At 38.6% G+C, this 15,734-nt stretch overlaps 1 protein-coding gene across 1 annotated transcript; it reads left to right on the top strand.

The window, feature by feature from the left end:
• The first annotated feature begins 372 nt into the window (after window positions 1-372).
• On the top strand, window positions 373-14,107 carry LOC132496224 (zinc finger protein OZF-like). The gene is made up of 3 exons (XM_060108481.1): window positions 373-421; window positions 6,663-6,758; window positions 10,747-14,107. The coding sequence occupies exon 3, from the start codon at window positions 10,875-10,877 to the stop codon at window positions 12,150-12,152; it is 1,278 nt and encodes a 425-aa protein (XP_059964464.1). The 5' UTR covers window positions 373-421; window positions 6,663-6,758; window positions 10,747-10,874; the 3' UTR covers window positions 12,153-14,107.
• The last annotated feature ends 1,627 nt before the right edge of the window (window positions 14,108-15,734 follow it).

The following is a 15,734-nucleotide window of genomic DNA, read 5'->3' as shown; positions in this document are numbered from 1 at the left end:
GGCTATTTATTTATCTACTTTATCAATATGGTGGAAATACTATTGAACATCTCTTCCCAACTCTCTTCAATGACATCATATTAGTAATTTGAAATTGATCATAACAGAAGTATTTATTTTTATGACAGGGATATTTATGCCTTAGAAATTGGCAACCACAACTCAAGGCTTTTTTTGAGAGCCTGTTATTAAATATTTTGTTCTGTTGATTCTACATTCCTTTTCTTTTAAGGAACCAAGAGGTCATTGTCTCATAGGAAGGCATTTTAGCCAGTAGTGTGCAGATTTTACAGGAAGGTAAATCAAGGAGCTATGGGGGAGGTCAGATCTCTTATGACTCATTTCTCTTTCCTTGTGTCTCAGTTATATCTTCACAGGTCTCTATATTTTTTAAAGAAAGGAGAAAATGAACAAATCCCAGGTGAGTTTTTATAAATGTAGAAACAGATAAATGTCAGCTTAGCAGGAAATAAGCAGATTAGTAGCAGGGCAAAGGTGGTGTGTCACTGACCTTCAAGTCCTTAATATTTAAGTTATAGATGCTAAGCTGTACATTTGTCTCTGATAGCAATAGCAGATATTATTTCAGGAAGTACATTGAAAATAAGGATGAACCAAACTGATTCTTCATGGGACATGAAGACTTTCCTGACACTGGAGTCTGAGAACAGCCTTTTTGTTATTGGTCATCAAAATGTTGATCTTGGGGAAAAAAAATGTTGATCTTGGGACTTCCCTGGTGGCACAGTGGTTGAGAATCCACCTGCCAACGCAGGGGACATGGGTTCGATCCCTGGTCCGGGAAGATCCCACATGCTGCGGAGCAACTAAGCCCATGCACCACAACTGCTCAGCCTGCGCACCACAACTACTGAAGCCCAAGCACCCTAGAGCCTGTGTGTCACAACTACTGAGCTACGCACCGCAACTACTGAAGCCCTCATGCTCTAGGGCCTGCGTGCTGCAACTACTGAGCCTGCGTGCTGCAACTACTGAAGCCCATGTGCCTAGAGCCCGTGCTCTGCAACAAGAGAAGGCCCCACTCACTGCAACTAGAGAAAGCCCGTGCACAGCAACAAAGACCCAACACAGCCAAGAATAATACATTTTTTAAAAAAAAGTTGAGCTTGTGAGCAATATTCTAAAACAACCTTGAAATAAATGAAGGCTGTCGCCACTTATGGAAGAGGGCATGGTAGAAACAGAGGGCATATTGCCAAAGCATAACTGGTATAAATTATCAAGAGACCATAATACCAGGGACTAAATAGATAGCTGTTCTGTGGTCCAGCTTAAATCTGTGATAAAACCTAGTATTTTGAGGAGTAATTAAATGGGCAGTCCAAAATAATTTACTGTAACTTCTTCATAAGAAGTTTTTTGGTTTTTGTTTGGGTTTTCATATGCTGGTTTTCAGCAGAAATTTCAAATTTTGTTTTCTGGAAAATATTTCTGCACATCAGGTTTCCATTGCATGCAAGTTTGGTTCTTTCCCAACACCTGCCTGAATTTGTTCTGGTGAAGGTCACCAATGAGTTTGATCTTACTGACTGCCAACATTTCATCTTTTCCAATAAAGCATTTAGTATTTTGTGTCCATCTAAGCACTACTTTAGATGCATCCCATAAATTTGTAGTTCTGTTTTCATTTTTGCTCTGTAAAGTATTTTCCATTTTTTCTTGAAACTTCTGTTCAACCGATGGGTTATGTAGAAGTATGTTGTTTAATTTCTAAGTAGCTGGAGATTTCCACAGACCTTCCTGTTATTGATTTCTTGTTTGGCTAGAGCACATAATGTATATGATTTCTTGTAAATTTGTTGAGATTTGTTTTATGGCCCAGAATACATTCTATTTTGGTGAATATTCTGTGTACATTTAAAAAGAAAGTGTATTCTAAAGTTGTGGGGTGGAATGTTCTATAAATGTCACTTAGGTTTAGTTCAGTGATAATGTTGTCTGGGTATTCTATATTTCTCCAATTTTATTTTTACTTCTATCAATTACTTAGATAAACATTGAAGTCTCCAACTGTATTATTTTTTTGTCTGCCTATTTTTCCTTTCAGTCCTATCAGTTTTTACCTCATATATTTTGAAACTCTTTTGTTAGGTGCATACACATTTACTTTTGCCTTGGAGAATTGACCCTTTATCATTATGTAATGTGCCTCTTTATTTTTTATAATATCCCATATTATGCAATCTATTTTGTCTGACATTACTGTAGCTGCTCCAGCTTTCTTTGGATTATTATTTGTATGGTATTTCTTTCTTTATCCTTTTACCTTTAATTTTTCATGTTTTTATAGTTAAGGTACACTTCTTATAGCCAGTCCTGTTTTTTTTTACCTAATCCAACAATCTGGTTTGATTAGAGCATTCACATTTAATTTGATTATCGGTATGGTGAATTGAGATCTTCCCCTTCCTAGCTGTTTTCTATTTGTTTCTCCTTGTCTTTTTCTTCTCTTGGATTAGTTGCATATTTTTTATTACTCCATTTTATTTTCCCATTGACACTATTTATATCTCTTAAGTTTTTAAATAGTTGCCCTAGGGTTTATAATATACATTTTTAGTTAATCAGAGTCTCCTTTCAAATATTAAACTACTTGGTGTTTAATATAATGACCTTACAACAGTATATTCCCAATTCTTCCCTCCTGTCCTTTGTGCTATTATTACATCATACATTTTACTTTAACATATGCTATATACATACAATACAATGCTACTCTATTTGCTTTAGACAGTCAGTTGTCCTTAAGAAAAAGGATCAGGCTTCCCTGGTGGCGCAGTGGTTGAGAGTCCGCCTGCCGATGCAGGGGACACAGGTTTGTGCCCCAGTCCGGGAAGATCCCACATGCCACGGAGTGGCTAGGCCCGTGAGCCATGGCCACTGAGCCTGCGTGTCCGGAGCCTGTGCTCTGCAACGGGAGAGGCCACAACAGTGAGAGGCCCATGTACCGCCAAAAAAAAAAAAAGAGCAAGGATCACAGTCTACAGCCCATAGGTAAAATTCAGCTTGCTACCTGCTTTTGTAAATAAGTTTCTTGGGAACAGACACACACATTCTTTTATGTCTCATCTGTGACTACTTTCACACTACAGTGATAGAGTTGAACAATTGCAATATTTAATGTATGACCCACAAAACCTAAAATATTTACTGTCTAGCTCTTTAAAGAAAAAATTTTCCAACCTCTGCTTTAGAGCAATTAAAAACCAGGGCAGGAAGGATTAATTTAACTTCCCTTTATTTATTCCATTTCTATCACTCTTTGTTTTGTGTGTGTAGATCCAAGTTTCACTCTGATTTCATACTCCTTTCACATTGCTTAGAGAGTAGTTCTGCTGGTGAAGAATTATTTAAATTTTTGTTTTTCTGGGAAAGTTTATTTCAATCATTTTTGAAGATATTTTTGATAAATATAGAATACTTGGTTGACAGTTATTTTCTTACAGCACTTTAGGAATTTCACGCCATTGTATTCTAGTTTGCATGGCTTCTGGTGAAAAGCCTGCTTTAATTGTTATCTTTATTCCTCTTTTGTAATATTTCTTTGTTTACTGGCTACCTTCAAGATTTTCCGTCTCTTTAAGTGGTTTTAATATGTTTTGCTTAACTACTTTTAGGGGGACTTTATGCTGCTTGGTATTCTTGAGATTCTTGGATCTTTGGTTTGCTTTCTGTCATTAATTGGGATAAATTTTTTAAAATAAATTTATTTATTTATTTTTGGCTGTGTTGGGTCTTAGTTGTGGTGCGCAGGCTTCTCATTGCGGTGGCTTCTCTTGTTGCGGAGCACAGGCTCTAGGCGCATGGGCTTCAGTAGCTGTGGCACGTGGGCTTAGTAGTTGTGGCTCACGGGCTCTAGAGTGCAGGCTCAGTAGTTGTGGTGCATGGGATTAGTTGCTTCACGGCATGTGGGATCTTCCCAGACCAGGGCTTGAACCCATGTCCCCTGCATTGGCAGGCAGCTTCTTAACCACTGAGCCACCAGGGAAGCCCTAATTGGGATAAATTTTAAGCCACCATTTCTAAAAATATTTCTTCTATCTCATTCTTTCTTTTTATTCTGGATCCCAATTATGCATATGTCAGAAAATTTGATTGTATTTCACGGCTTTTCCATGTTCTGTATTCTCTCACCCTCTTCACTTTTTCTTCTCTTTGAGTTTCAGTTTGGGTAGTTTCTGTTGACCTGTCCTCAAGTTCCTTTATTCTTTCCTTGCTTTCCTTGCTGCTGAGCCTGTTGAAGACATTCTTCATGTCTGTGTTTTTCTGTTACTGTGTTTTCATATCTAGCATTTCTATTTCCAGCATTTCTCTCTGCTGAAATTACCCATCTGATTTTGTATGTCCACCATTTTTGTTAGAGTCTTTAATGTATTAGTTATAATTAATTAAAATTCTGTCAGATGGTTTCAAAATCCATGTCATACCTGAATCTAGTTCTGATGATTACTTTGTGTCTTGGTAGTATCTTGTTGGTTTCTTCCTTTTCATATACCTCATAGTTTTTGGTTGAAACCCACATATCTTGTGTTGGACTCTAGACCAAGGTAAATAGATTTTATTCCTGGAAATGGGCATGACTTTCCTGGTAGGCTTTTTTTTTTAAATTTCTTTATTTATTTTTGGCTGTGTTGGGTCTTCGTTTCTGTGCAAGGCCTTTCTCCAGTTGCGGCAAGCAGGGTCCACTCTTCATCGCGGTGCACGGGCCTCTCACCATTGCGACCTCTCCCGTTGGACCACAGGCTCCAGACGCACAGGCTCAGTAGCTGTGGCTCACAGGCCCAGCTGCTCCACGGCATGTGGGATCCTCCCAGACCAGGGCTCGAACCCGTGTCCCCTGCATTGGCAGGCAGGTTCTCAACCACTGCACCACCAGGGAAGCCCCTCCTGGTAGGCTTTTAGTCCAGGGCTTTGAGTTAATCTAGTTCGGTGTTGGCAGGATTTGAGATTTGTTGTTTGTGTTACTAAACTCAGTGCACCACAGGCTTCAAATTTCTGTAGAGATACTTCATGTTGTAGAGATACTTTGTGTTTTAGGATAGGGTTAGTTTACCAAAAGTTACATCTGTTCCTTTCTGAGTTTTTAGGTTTTCTCTTTGTGCCTCAGAGAGAGTCTTTCTGCGTGCTTTTTATTTATCTCTAGTCCATCTGTCAGCAATACTCTATAGGTACTTGTAATTCCAAGCTTGTTAGCTTCTTGGTGGGAAGCAGTGGGCAGAGTGTACCTTATTCTAATACAGCCTCAGTCTCGGGGATGCTCTGAGTTCCTAGGTCTTCGGGACGTGGCCTGCTTGGTTTTCTTGCCCCTTCCCCAGCTGTAGTTGTAGGCTCAGTGCATAATCCTTCCCTTCTCCCAGGAATACAGTAAGTGCCCAGTGGGGTTTATGGAGAAAAGTCCTTTAAGAAGGTGCAAGCCCCCTCAGTGTCTGTGGCCCACAGGGGTTTCACACTATTGTGCCAGCCCATACCCAGTCTTCATCAACTAATATGTCACCTATTCTGGTGGGATTCTTTCCTGTGGTCCCACTCAGGTAGGCAAGAACATACATTTCCCCTCTCCCTTCAGGTACTGTCTGTTCCGAGTTTTGGGGCACTTCGAGTGCTTTGAGAATGTTGGATCTCTGATAAATTAGAAGGAAGTGAATTCGAAGTTACTAGGCCCATTTCATTCTAGGAATGAGAGTGATTCTTTTTCTTGCTTTCTATATCCTGAGGCAGAAGCTAAAGTCAACCCATGAGTTTTTAATGCCTCCAATATTTTGTTTGTGCTATGTTGCCTCATAAAGAACATCCAGCCAGCATGTTGAAGGCCTTAAAGCTTTTTCTCTCCAATTAAACACAAGCTATTGACAAAAAAATAGAGTTAACTTTTCTTTCCTGACCCCAGTATACTTTTTACATATTCTAATATATACTAGTAACACCTTATTTTTGGAGTTTTTGAGTGTATTGTGTTTGTATAGTGTTTAACTTTTTGGAGAACAAGAAGAATGTTTTATTCTTCTTACTATTCACAACAGCCAGTACATTTCAAGGCATAGTGCATTAATAGATTAAAACAGAAGCAGGATTTTAAAAAATTATTTCCCTTTTATAAAATCTAGTATGAAATAATGTACGTATCATAACATATAAACTCTCAGCAGTGAACCTGGTAAGAATTAGTTTCCATACATCTTTTCTGTGCCACCCCAATTCTGACCACTTCAGACTGAGCAGAAATGTACTGTTCCAGGGGTCAGTGTCATTCAGGGATGTGACTGTGGGCTTCACCCAGGAGGAGTGGCAGCACCTGGACCCTGCTCAGAGGATGCTGTACAGGGATGTGATGCTGGAGAACTATCACAACCTTTTCTCGGTGGATAAGCAAAGTTTCCATATCAAAGTGTGAATAGCATGCATTTTATTTCTTAGACACCAAAACTTGTGATCTTTTGTGGTTAATATTGTTGAGGCTCTTGATTCAGGAATCTGAGATTTTTCATTTCTTTTGAGTACCAGGAAGAACGTATTTTCACATCCCATGGAAGGTTTAAATGAGCCCATCAAGGTGCTGCTCTAGAAACCCTACCTTCTCCCTCCTTCAGAGTTGCTATAGCCCATTCAGCGTGACCCAAATTCTGTCATTTTTCCTTCTACAGGGTATTTCATTACCAAGCCAAAGGTGATTTTCAAATTGGAGCAAGGAGTGGAGCCATGGATATTAGAGGAAGAATTTCTATACCAGAGCTTCCCAGGTGAGTTAGTGAGTACCAGGCAAAATGAAGCCTTGGGAAATTATATTCTAGGTGGTTGGTTTAGGAGTTCATCATTTAAAATGTTTTTTAAGACTCTCTTTCTAATGGCATCTCCTTTGGAAGTGTAGAAAGGATACCTGTATGATAAAATTGAAAGAGGGAAGGGTAATGGCTGAGAAAGAATGTAAGCTGATTTTCTGATTGTTGAAAGCTAGGGGTCCAAAGGTATCATTTACGCAGACAAGTCAAGTAATACAGGCATTTGTATGTTTAATAGTACAAAGATAAAGACTAAGATAGGTAATAAAATCTACTAAAATTTGGTTTGTGAGGAGAAGAGAGGAAACACTGCCTTCACTGTTAAATGTTGTAGAGTATTACTCGATACTATCTAAACAAATAGGTAATTAATGGAATTACAAGTTCATACTTATAAGATTGACTACTATAACAATATTACAGCCTTCCTAATTTCAGGACTGTATTTTTGTTTGTACCTAAAAACAATGAAAAAACACCTTTAATGTGCCTAAAGAATATTCGCAAACAAGTGAAAGGATATCATGCAAAAAGAAAACCCTCATACATCCTACAAAGCAGAAATATGACATTGCCTAGTCACAGTCTGATAAAACCAGAAACTGGTAACAAAATTGTCAAGCTCACAAGACAAGTTATTTCTTTTATTTTTCCTTTGTATTCTTGAGTATTTTTTCTTAGTGAACTTCTAATATTTCTCATATTCTAACTTTCTACTGACATCAAGAACCATATTTCCTCATACTTTTACTTTTTTCCATTTCCTGTTTTAGTTGGTGAAGTTTTGCTGTTGGTGGTGGTGGTGTTTTTGTGTTTGTTTCACCTTGAACATCTTTTTTTTCAGTAGCCTGACAGGATAAAACTGTGCTCCCCCTATTATTTATTTCATAATATTTAATTACTTGCCTGACATTGATTATCACATTATGGTCTGATTTGGCTTCCTTAATTTTATTTTACTATTGCCCATACTCATGCTAAACATCATTTGATCCCCTCTCCTCAAATGCCATTTAGGCATATGAGATATTTTTCTATGTCACACCTTTCTTCATTGTTTGCTTTCCTTAACTAGATACTAAATAAATTAATAAATGAAAAGTGCTCAGAGCATTACTTAGTATATTATAAAAGGTTATTTTTACTGTTACTACATTGCATATCCTTAAAGTGTGGGTTAAGTTTGTCATCTTCCAAGAAACAGCTCCTGGTGTTCAGGCCCATATCTTCTCTTTCTTCTCTCAACACTCAGCATGTAGTGGGTCTTGTACACAAAACTAAAACTAAGCCAAAGTCATATAATCTGTTACCTAATAATATCTAGCTTTTTTTCACACCTGGTTTATGATCTAACAAAGAAAATGGCCACTGGGTTACTCTTTCTTACTTTGGTTATATATATATAACCTGACATAGACTTCCGATAAACACATGTTGATTGGAACCAGAGAGAGGAAGAACTTCATATTCTGAAAACACCATGAGGGAATTCTTTCAGAGTACATGCTCAGGTCATATTGGGACCTGATTGCACATGCCTTGCGATGCCTTACCATGAATCTTGGAATTTTTTTACTAATTGGAGTGATGAATCATAGATTTCTGATTTTTATGTAGAATTCTGCTCAGCTCATTAAAGCCATCACCTTTCAAAAACAAATTGCAACGCCTTGCAATAATTCTGGTTCATCAAATATAAAATGGCATAGCGTCTAAACGTTTGTGTTTGAAAAAGCTTTCCAGGTAATGATGATACACATAGCATGTTGGGGTGTATTGATTTAAAATCACTCAAGTTCAAAGGAAATAAGAGAGCTAACAACAGCTGCTGTGCGCATTGGTCGTTGTTAGATCGGAGCAAACTATGGCCTGTAGACCTACCACGTTTTTGTGAATAAATTTTTTTTTTCAGGACAACCATGCTCATTTGTCTGTTTTTGCAACACAACCATGCTCATATGGTCTTTGGCTGATTTCATGCTCTAATAGCAGAGTTCAATATTGTGACAGATGGTGGCCTGTAAACCCTGAAATATGTACTATTTTGCCCTTTAAGGAAAAGTTTACCATCCCCTGGTTATAAGAATGAGAATAAAATTGCATGAAGCACTTTAAATTCAGCATTTAATTAAGAAAAACTTGTCATATTTTTTCAAATCTAAGAGATCATAGTTTGTAACTAGACCATTATTTGATGAACAATTAAGGAAAAAGTATTCTGCGCATTATACTGTGACCTGCTGATCACAGGTCTATGATCAATTGTAAGACACACCCTGGTTTTAGAATGTTCAATATATGTGTCTTACTGTACGTGAAGTACAGCACGTTACAAAGCAGTGCTATCTAAGGTTGTGTTAAAACAACAGGTCTAGACAAGAAGTACTTTTATTTTAAGTGCTTTTTTTTTTTTTTTCGTACGCGGGCCTCTCACTGTTCTGGCCTCTCCTGTTGCGGAGCACAGGCTCCGGACGCACAGGCCCATCAGCCATGGCTCACAGGCCCAGCTGCTCCACGGCATGTAGGATCCTCCCAGACCAGGGCACGAACCCGTGTTCCCGGCATCGGCAGGCGGACTCTCAACCACTGCGCCACCAGGGATGCCCGGAACTACTTTTAGATTTAGAGTAAATGTAACTTTTGAAAGTTTAGAAAGTAGGAAGATTTGAGAAGGCATTTGTGGAGATTTGGAGTAATAGTATAATTATGACATTTTTTTTCTAGATACTAAATAGAACCAAGGCTGAGTGAGAGAACACATTTTCAGCTTGTTGTGAAGAGTGGGTAGTTCAATGAGACAAAGAACTGACTAGAGTAGGGCAGGGGTTATTGATTATGGAGCTGTAGATTGGTAGCTTGAAAATCTGATGGGCATTTAGTTGGTGTAAATTTTGTTTGCTAGAATGATGACTTGTAATAGTTTTCTATGTGGTACTTGGTCAGTGATTTTTCAGCTTGATAGACTTTGTTGTACTGGATAACAAATGTGAACAAGACTTTCTAAATGGTAAATAAACATGATTGTTACTCATTTTCTAGGACTGGATTGAAAAATATGTCCCTTAAATTCTAATAGTATGTAGAAGCCTGAAATGTAGAAATGTGAGATGTGAAATATAAAGGAAAATTAAGTGTTAGTATTGTGGCATGGGCAAGGTTTTAAGGAAAAGTAAGTGAAAGTAAATGTGATTATCATGGTAGTTTACTTGTCGAACAACTATGATAGATCAATATTAAGGTATCACAGCCAAAACAGAGCAATGCGTCAGATCTAGATTGCCACAGGTGACTTAGTCTGCCATTGTTTTGTACGTTCTTTTGTACATTCCTGTGAATCATGGCTAGAAGGGAAATTAGAGTGCAATCTAATAACTCTTCCCTCAAACGTGAGGCAGTTGGTGCATTCAGAAATTTACTTTGCCGTTACGTGTAGAATGGAAATAAGGGAAGTTCAACTGGAGCATGAAAACTTGTCACAATGTTATTAAAAACAATGTAGATTTGAGGGTATTAGACCTACTCTGTAGGCCATCTCTTTATTTTCCCCATTAACACCTTTATCTACTGGTTTTCTTTGTCACTGAAATTACTCTTCATTAGCTCAGTTGTACCCATCCCAGTCTCTGTGATTTTCCTCCTACCCGAAGCTACCACTTCTGTAAAATCTTCCATCCTCTATTTTCTGTTTCTTGAGTGTACATTTTCATTTCTACCCACTTTGAAAGTTCTGTTTGTAAAATGCTGAATAATTACGTCTTCCTATTATTAGCTTTTCTCCCTTTTCTCCACATTTGTTTTCCCAAACAAACTAGATGGGGAAGAGTCACTTTGATCTTGAGAGACTCCTGAAACCAAAAGTCAAATATATAGTATGACATTTGTATCTTAGTCCGATTCTATTAGAAATCTGTTCAAATTCTTATGGTATGTTCAATATTTTAATTTCTAGAAGACTGCAAAACTCATGACCTAACAGAGAGAATCCAGGACAACCAAGACAAATATTTGCCACAAGTTGCATTCAACAACAAAACATTGACTTCAGAGAAAGTTAATGCTTTAGGAAAATCATCTAATATGAGCACAAACTTTGTTTCTTCAAGAATAATGCCTTATAAATATGACTTATATGGAACGAGTTTGAAAAATACTTCAATATCAATTAGTAGTAATAGAAACTTTTCAAGAAAGAAGCCTGATGTACTAAATATACATGAGAAATTACTTGTTATTAAGGAGGAAAAATCTCATACTCAAGGGGATTCTTATGAAAATAATCAAAATGAGAAAGCCCTTGATTGTAATAATGGTATTATTCAGCATCTAAATATCCAAACTTCAGAGAAGACATTTAAATATAATAATAGTGGGAAAGCCTTGGAGAAAAAGACTGTGATAATCCCACATAGGCAAATTCATACAGGAGAGAAACTCTGTGAATATATTGGACATGAGGAAACTTTCTGTGAGAAGTCCTTTCTTTTGAAATGTCATGGAATCTACATGGAAATGAAGCAACATGAAAGCAGTCAAATTGAAAATAATTGCAGCAGAATGTCACACTTCACTCAACTTCAGAAAAATCAGAGAGGAGAGAGGCTATTCAGATGTAATGAATGTGGGAAAACATTCAGTCACAAGTCAAACCTCACAGTGCATCAGAGAACGCATACAGGGGAGAAGCCCTATGAATGTACTAATTGTGGGAAGTCCTTCCAACAGAAGTCAACGCACATGGTCCATCAGAGAGTTCACACAGGAGAGAAACCCTATGAATGTAATTTATGTGGGAAGACCTTCAGTCACAAATCAGCCCTCACAGACCATCAGAGAACACACACAGGAGAGAAACCCTACCAATGCAGTGAATGTGGGAAGTCCTTTTACCGAAAGTCATCCCTCACTCAACATGGGAGGACTCACACAGGGGGAAAACCCTATGAATGTAATGAATGTGGGAAAACTTTCTGTCAGAAGTCAGCCATTGATATACATCAGAAAACTCACTCAGGAGAGAAACCCTTCCAGTGCAATGAATGTGGGAAATCTTTTCATATGAAGTCAACTCTTACTAAACATCAGAGAACTCACACAGGGGAAAAACCCTATGAATGTAATGCATGTGGGAAGAATTTCTGTCAGAAATCTACCCTCACTAATCATTTGAGAACTCACTTGGGGGAGAAACCTTATAAATGTGGAGAATGTGGGAAAACTTTCTGTCAGAAATCAAACCTTACTAATCATCAGGGAATTCACATAGGGCAGAAGCCCCATGTGGCACAAACTGGCTATGTTTTTCCCAATACTCGTTTCCTTTTTTTTGTGGGTACACAACTAGTTAAGATTTTCTAGCTTCCCCTTGATCCACATGGGGTTATGCGATCAAGCTCTGGATCAGAATGTGGGCGTAAGTGATGTACATTATTTCCAAGCCTGTGAAAGACCTCATTTGGAATCCTTCCTACTTCCCACTCTTTCCCTGTCAAAGATCATCCTCAGGACAGCTTGGGAGTGAGGCATTAGAGATTACAGATTCACAAGTTGGAAGAAACCAGGGTCTCTGAATGACTTCCTGAGCAGAGCCCTCCCTTCTCTACCATGACCCTTAAGTCTTTTCAGGAACAAGAAATAAACTTGCATTGTGTTGAGCCATCACATGTTCAGGTCTATTTGTTGTCATAGCTTATCTTAGCCATCCTGTATTTCATATACCCTGTGAATCTAATGATGGAGTGAGAAACACTGTATGTCAGAGAATTCAGTAAGAGAGAAACCCCTGTCAATATCCTGCATTTTAATAATCCTTCATCAGCAAGTCAAGCATTTTGTAAATCAGATATTTACCATGGAAAAACCCAAAGATGAAATGGATGTAGGAAGATTTTCACAAAGACACAGATTTTACTGAACATCAGATAATTGAGAGTAGAATAAAACCTTATAATCTCAAAACACATTTCAAAATTTGTATATCAGAGAATATGTGACAGAAGAAAATTGTCAGCTTTAGAAATGTTGGGGGTGGCTTCCCTGGTGGTGCAGTGGTTAAGAATCCGCCTGCCAATGCAGGGGGCGCGGGTTCGAGCCCCGGTCCAGGAAGATCCCACATGCCGCGAAGCAACTAAGCCCATGTGCCACAACTACTGAGCCTGAGCTGTAGAGCCCGCAAGCCACAACTACTGAGCCCATGTGCCACAACTACTGAAGCCTGCGCACCTAGAGCCTGTGCTCCGCAACAAGAGAAGCCACGACAATGAGAAGCCTGCGCACTGCAACGAAGAGTAGCCCCCACTCACCGCAACTAGAGAAAGCCCACGCACAGCAACAAAGACCCAACATAGCCAAAAATAAATAAATAAATTCATAAAAAAATGTTGGGGGAATCTTCATCTGGAAATAATCTAATTCTAGAAGCAAGGTTTTGGATGCAGTACCAAATATCTTATTAGAAATATAATGCAATATGTTTACTTAGTCATGCTCACCATGGAATATGTAGCTTTAAAAAAGGCACAAATGAAGCATCAGAGTAGCAGCTTTCAATGTGTATGTGAATAGCCTCTGAGCTATGTCAGGCTGATATGCATAAGTATGCTCTTTAACACCTATTTCATGTATGTTTGATTTTTGTTTTAGACCCCAAAATAATCATAGTGGAATGATGATGCTTACCTAAATAACTTTATTTATATCAGGGTTTCCTACACTAAATACTATTGTTGTTTCATTATATATTTACACAACATATATTTTAGAAGACACATTGAGTGCATAAAATGCCACTGTGTTCTCTACTCTTTGGTGACATATATAAATGGGTATAAACATTGTTACCAAACTGTCCTTTCAGTAAATGACCCAAACAATGTTTAATAGAATCAAGGTTTACTAAAGTATGCAACGAACCAGCACACAATTGTTTATAACACACATCTGAGTTAATGTTCAAAAGTAGCCTTGAACATTAGTACTTCTACTTTACAGATTAAAAACAGCACTTTTTGAAGAAGTTACCCCCATTTTATATTTTTTATATGTCTAAGTGATATGCTTATATAAATTTAGGTGTGAAGCCCAGATTTTATGTGAGCTAAGAACTATCTGTGTTTGTATTTAGTGTGGTAGAATGCCACAGTTTTCTTCCTTGAATTATGTGACATGGTATTGTTTTCTCAGACAATCTGTTCTATTTCTGCCACTTATCACTTGTGCGACCTATGTAGTGATTTAATCTCTCTGTGCCTCAGTTTCCTCATTTGCAAAATGGAGATACTATTACCTACTTCACAGATACTGAATAGTTTGACTTGGAGTGTTCTGTTATAGCCAAAGGCATTTATGTTCAGAACTTGAACTTTAGAAATAAAATAGTCTATCATTCCATTGTTTGAAAGGAATTTCTATTTGTTAAGTTGATACAAGATTCTTTTTAGAACTTTCCATTTTGTCAGGTGTCTTCTCTTTAAAACATATGAAACAAATGTGTTTGTTTGTTTTTTTTTTTTTTGGTACGTGGGCCTCTCACTGTTGTGGCCTCTCCCGTTGCGGAGCACAGGCTCCGGACACGCTGGCTCAGGGGCCATGGCTCACGGGCCCAGCTGCTCCAACGGCATGTGGGATCTTCCCGGACCAGGGCACTAACCCGTGTCCCCGGCATCGGCAGGCGGACTCTCAACCACTGCGCCACCAGGGAAGCCCCACAAATGTGTTTTAAGTTAAATTAAATGATCAATTGACCCCCTTCTGTTACTGCTTGATTAAATATGGTGCAAGGTAAAGACCCAACTTTGTTTTTATCCAGATGAATAGCCAGTTGATCTCTCACCATTTGATTTATTCACCCTATTTCACTGATTTGAAACCCCTTTTTAAATTGTATGCAGGACTTCCCTGGTGGCGCAGTGGTTGAGAGTCTGCCTGCCGATGCAGGGGACACGGGTTCGAGCCCTGGTCTGGGAGGATCCCACATGCCGCGGAGCAACTAAGCCCGTGCGCCACAACGACTGAGCCTGCACGTCTGGAGCCTGTGCTCAGCAACAAGAGAGGCCGTGATAGTGAGAGGCCCATGCACCGCAACGAAGAGTGGCCCCTGCTCGCCACGACTGGAGAAAGCCCTCGCACAGAGACGAAGACCCAACACAGCCAAAAATAAATATAAAAATAAATAAATAAATAAATATGTTAAAAAAATTGTATGCAGAATTACCCTTTGAAGTGGCTATTGTATTTTTAGGCTCTGCATTCCTGTCCACATTATTCTGCTGGTGCATAACTCAGATGGGCCAATTATAGGACACTGCCTGCCTTGAAAGGAGTCCTTCAAGCTGAAATGAAAAGATGCTAATCAGCAACGTGAAAACATATGAAAATACACAGGACACTGGTAAAGGTGAAAATAGACTTAGAAAACTGTAACTCTGTATTAGGATTATCTGTTACCCCCTAAAATATATAGAAGTTAAAGGAAAGGAGTAGTACAAATAGCTACTGTAACTGTATTCTGAGTGGATTTGGTGTGTGTGTGTGTATGTATGTATTCCATATTTGAAAAAAACATGCAGTGTGGAAATGTGCAGCATTTTATGTGAGTATGTAGGCATATATTATCTGACAGGACACGTGAAGTCCTTAATCAGGTAAGACATTATCAATAAGGAGATGATTTTATGAGAGAATATTTATAAATTTGAGCATGTGATTTTTCCCCATCTCAGTGACTACCTCTGGGTGCCTGAGTCCTAATGAAGTCACTGGGAAAACTGCTTATCCGGGGATTTCCAGCGAGGCTGAGGATCTTTTTACTCCAGCTGACTAAAAAATCCTCTTGATCCTGGTGAAGTTGACTCAGTTTATACTGGAGTTGCGCCTGGGTAAAAGGTGTCAGCCACCCTCAGTATTGAGGAGAGGTATCTAAGGACAGGAACATGAAGGCAG

This window comes from Mesoplodon densirostris, chromosome 1 (genome assembly GCF_025265405.1).
Source record: "Mesoplodon densirostris isolate mMesDen1 chromosome 1, mMesDen1 primary haplotype, whole genome shotgun sequence".
Taxonomy (NCBI): Eukaryota; Metazoa; Chordata; class Mammalia; order Artiodactyla; family Ziphiidae; genus Mesoplodon; species Mesoplodon densirostris.
The sequence above is the reverse complement of the archived record's forward strand: the minus strand, read 5'-3'. Positions and strand labels throughout refer to the sequence as shown.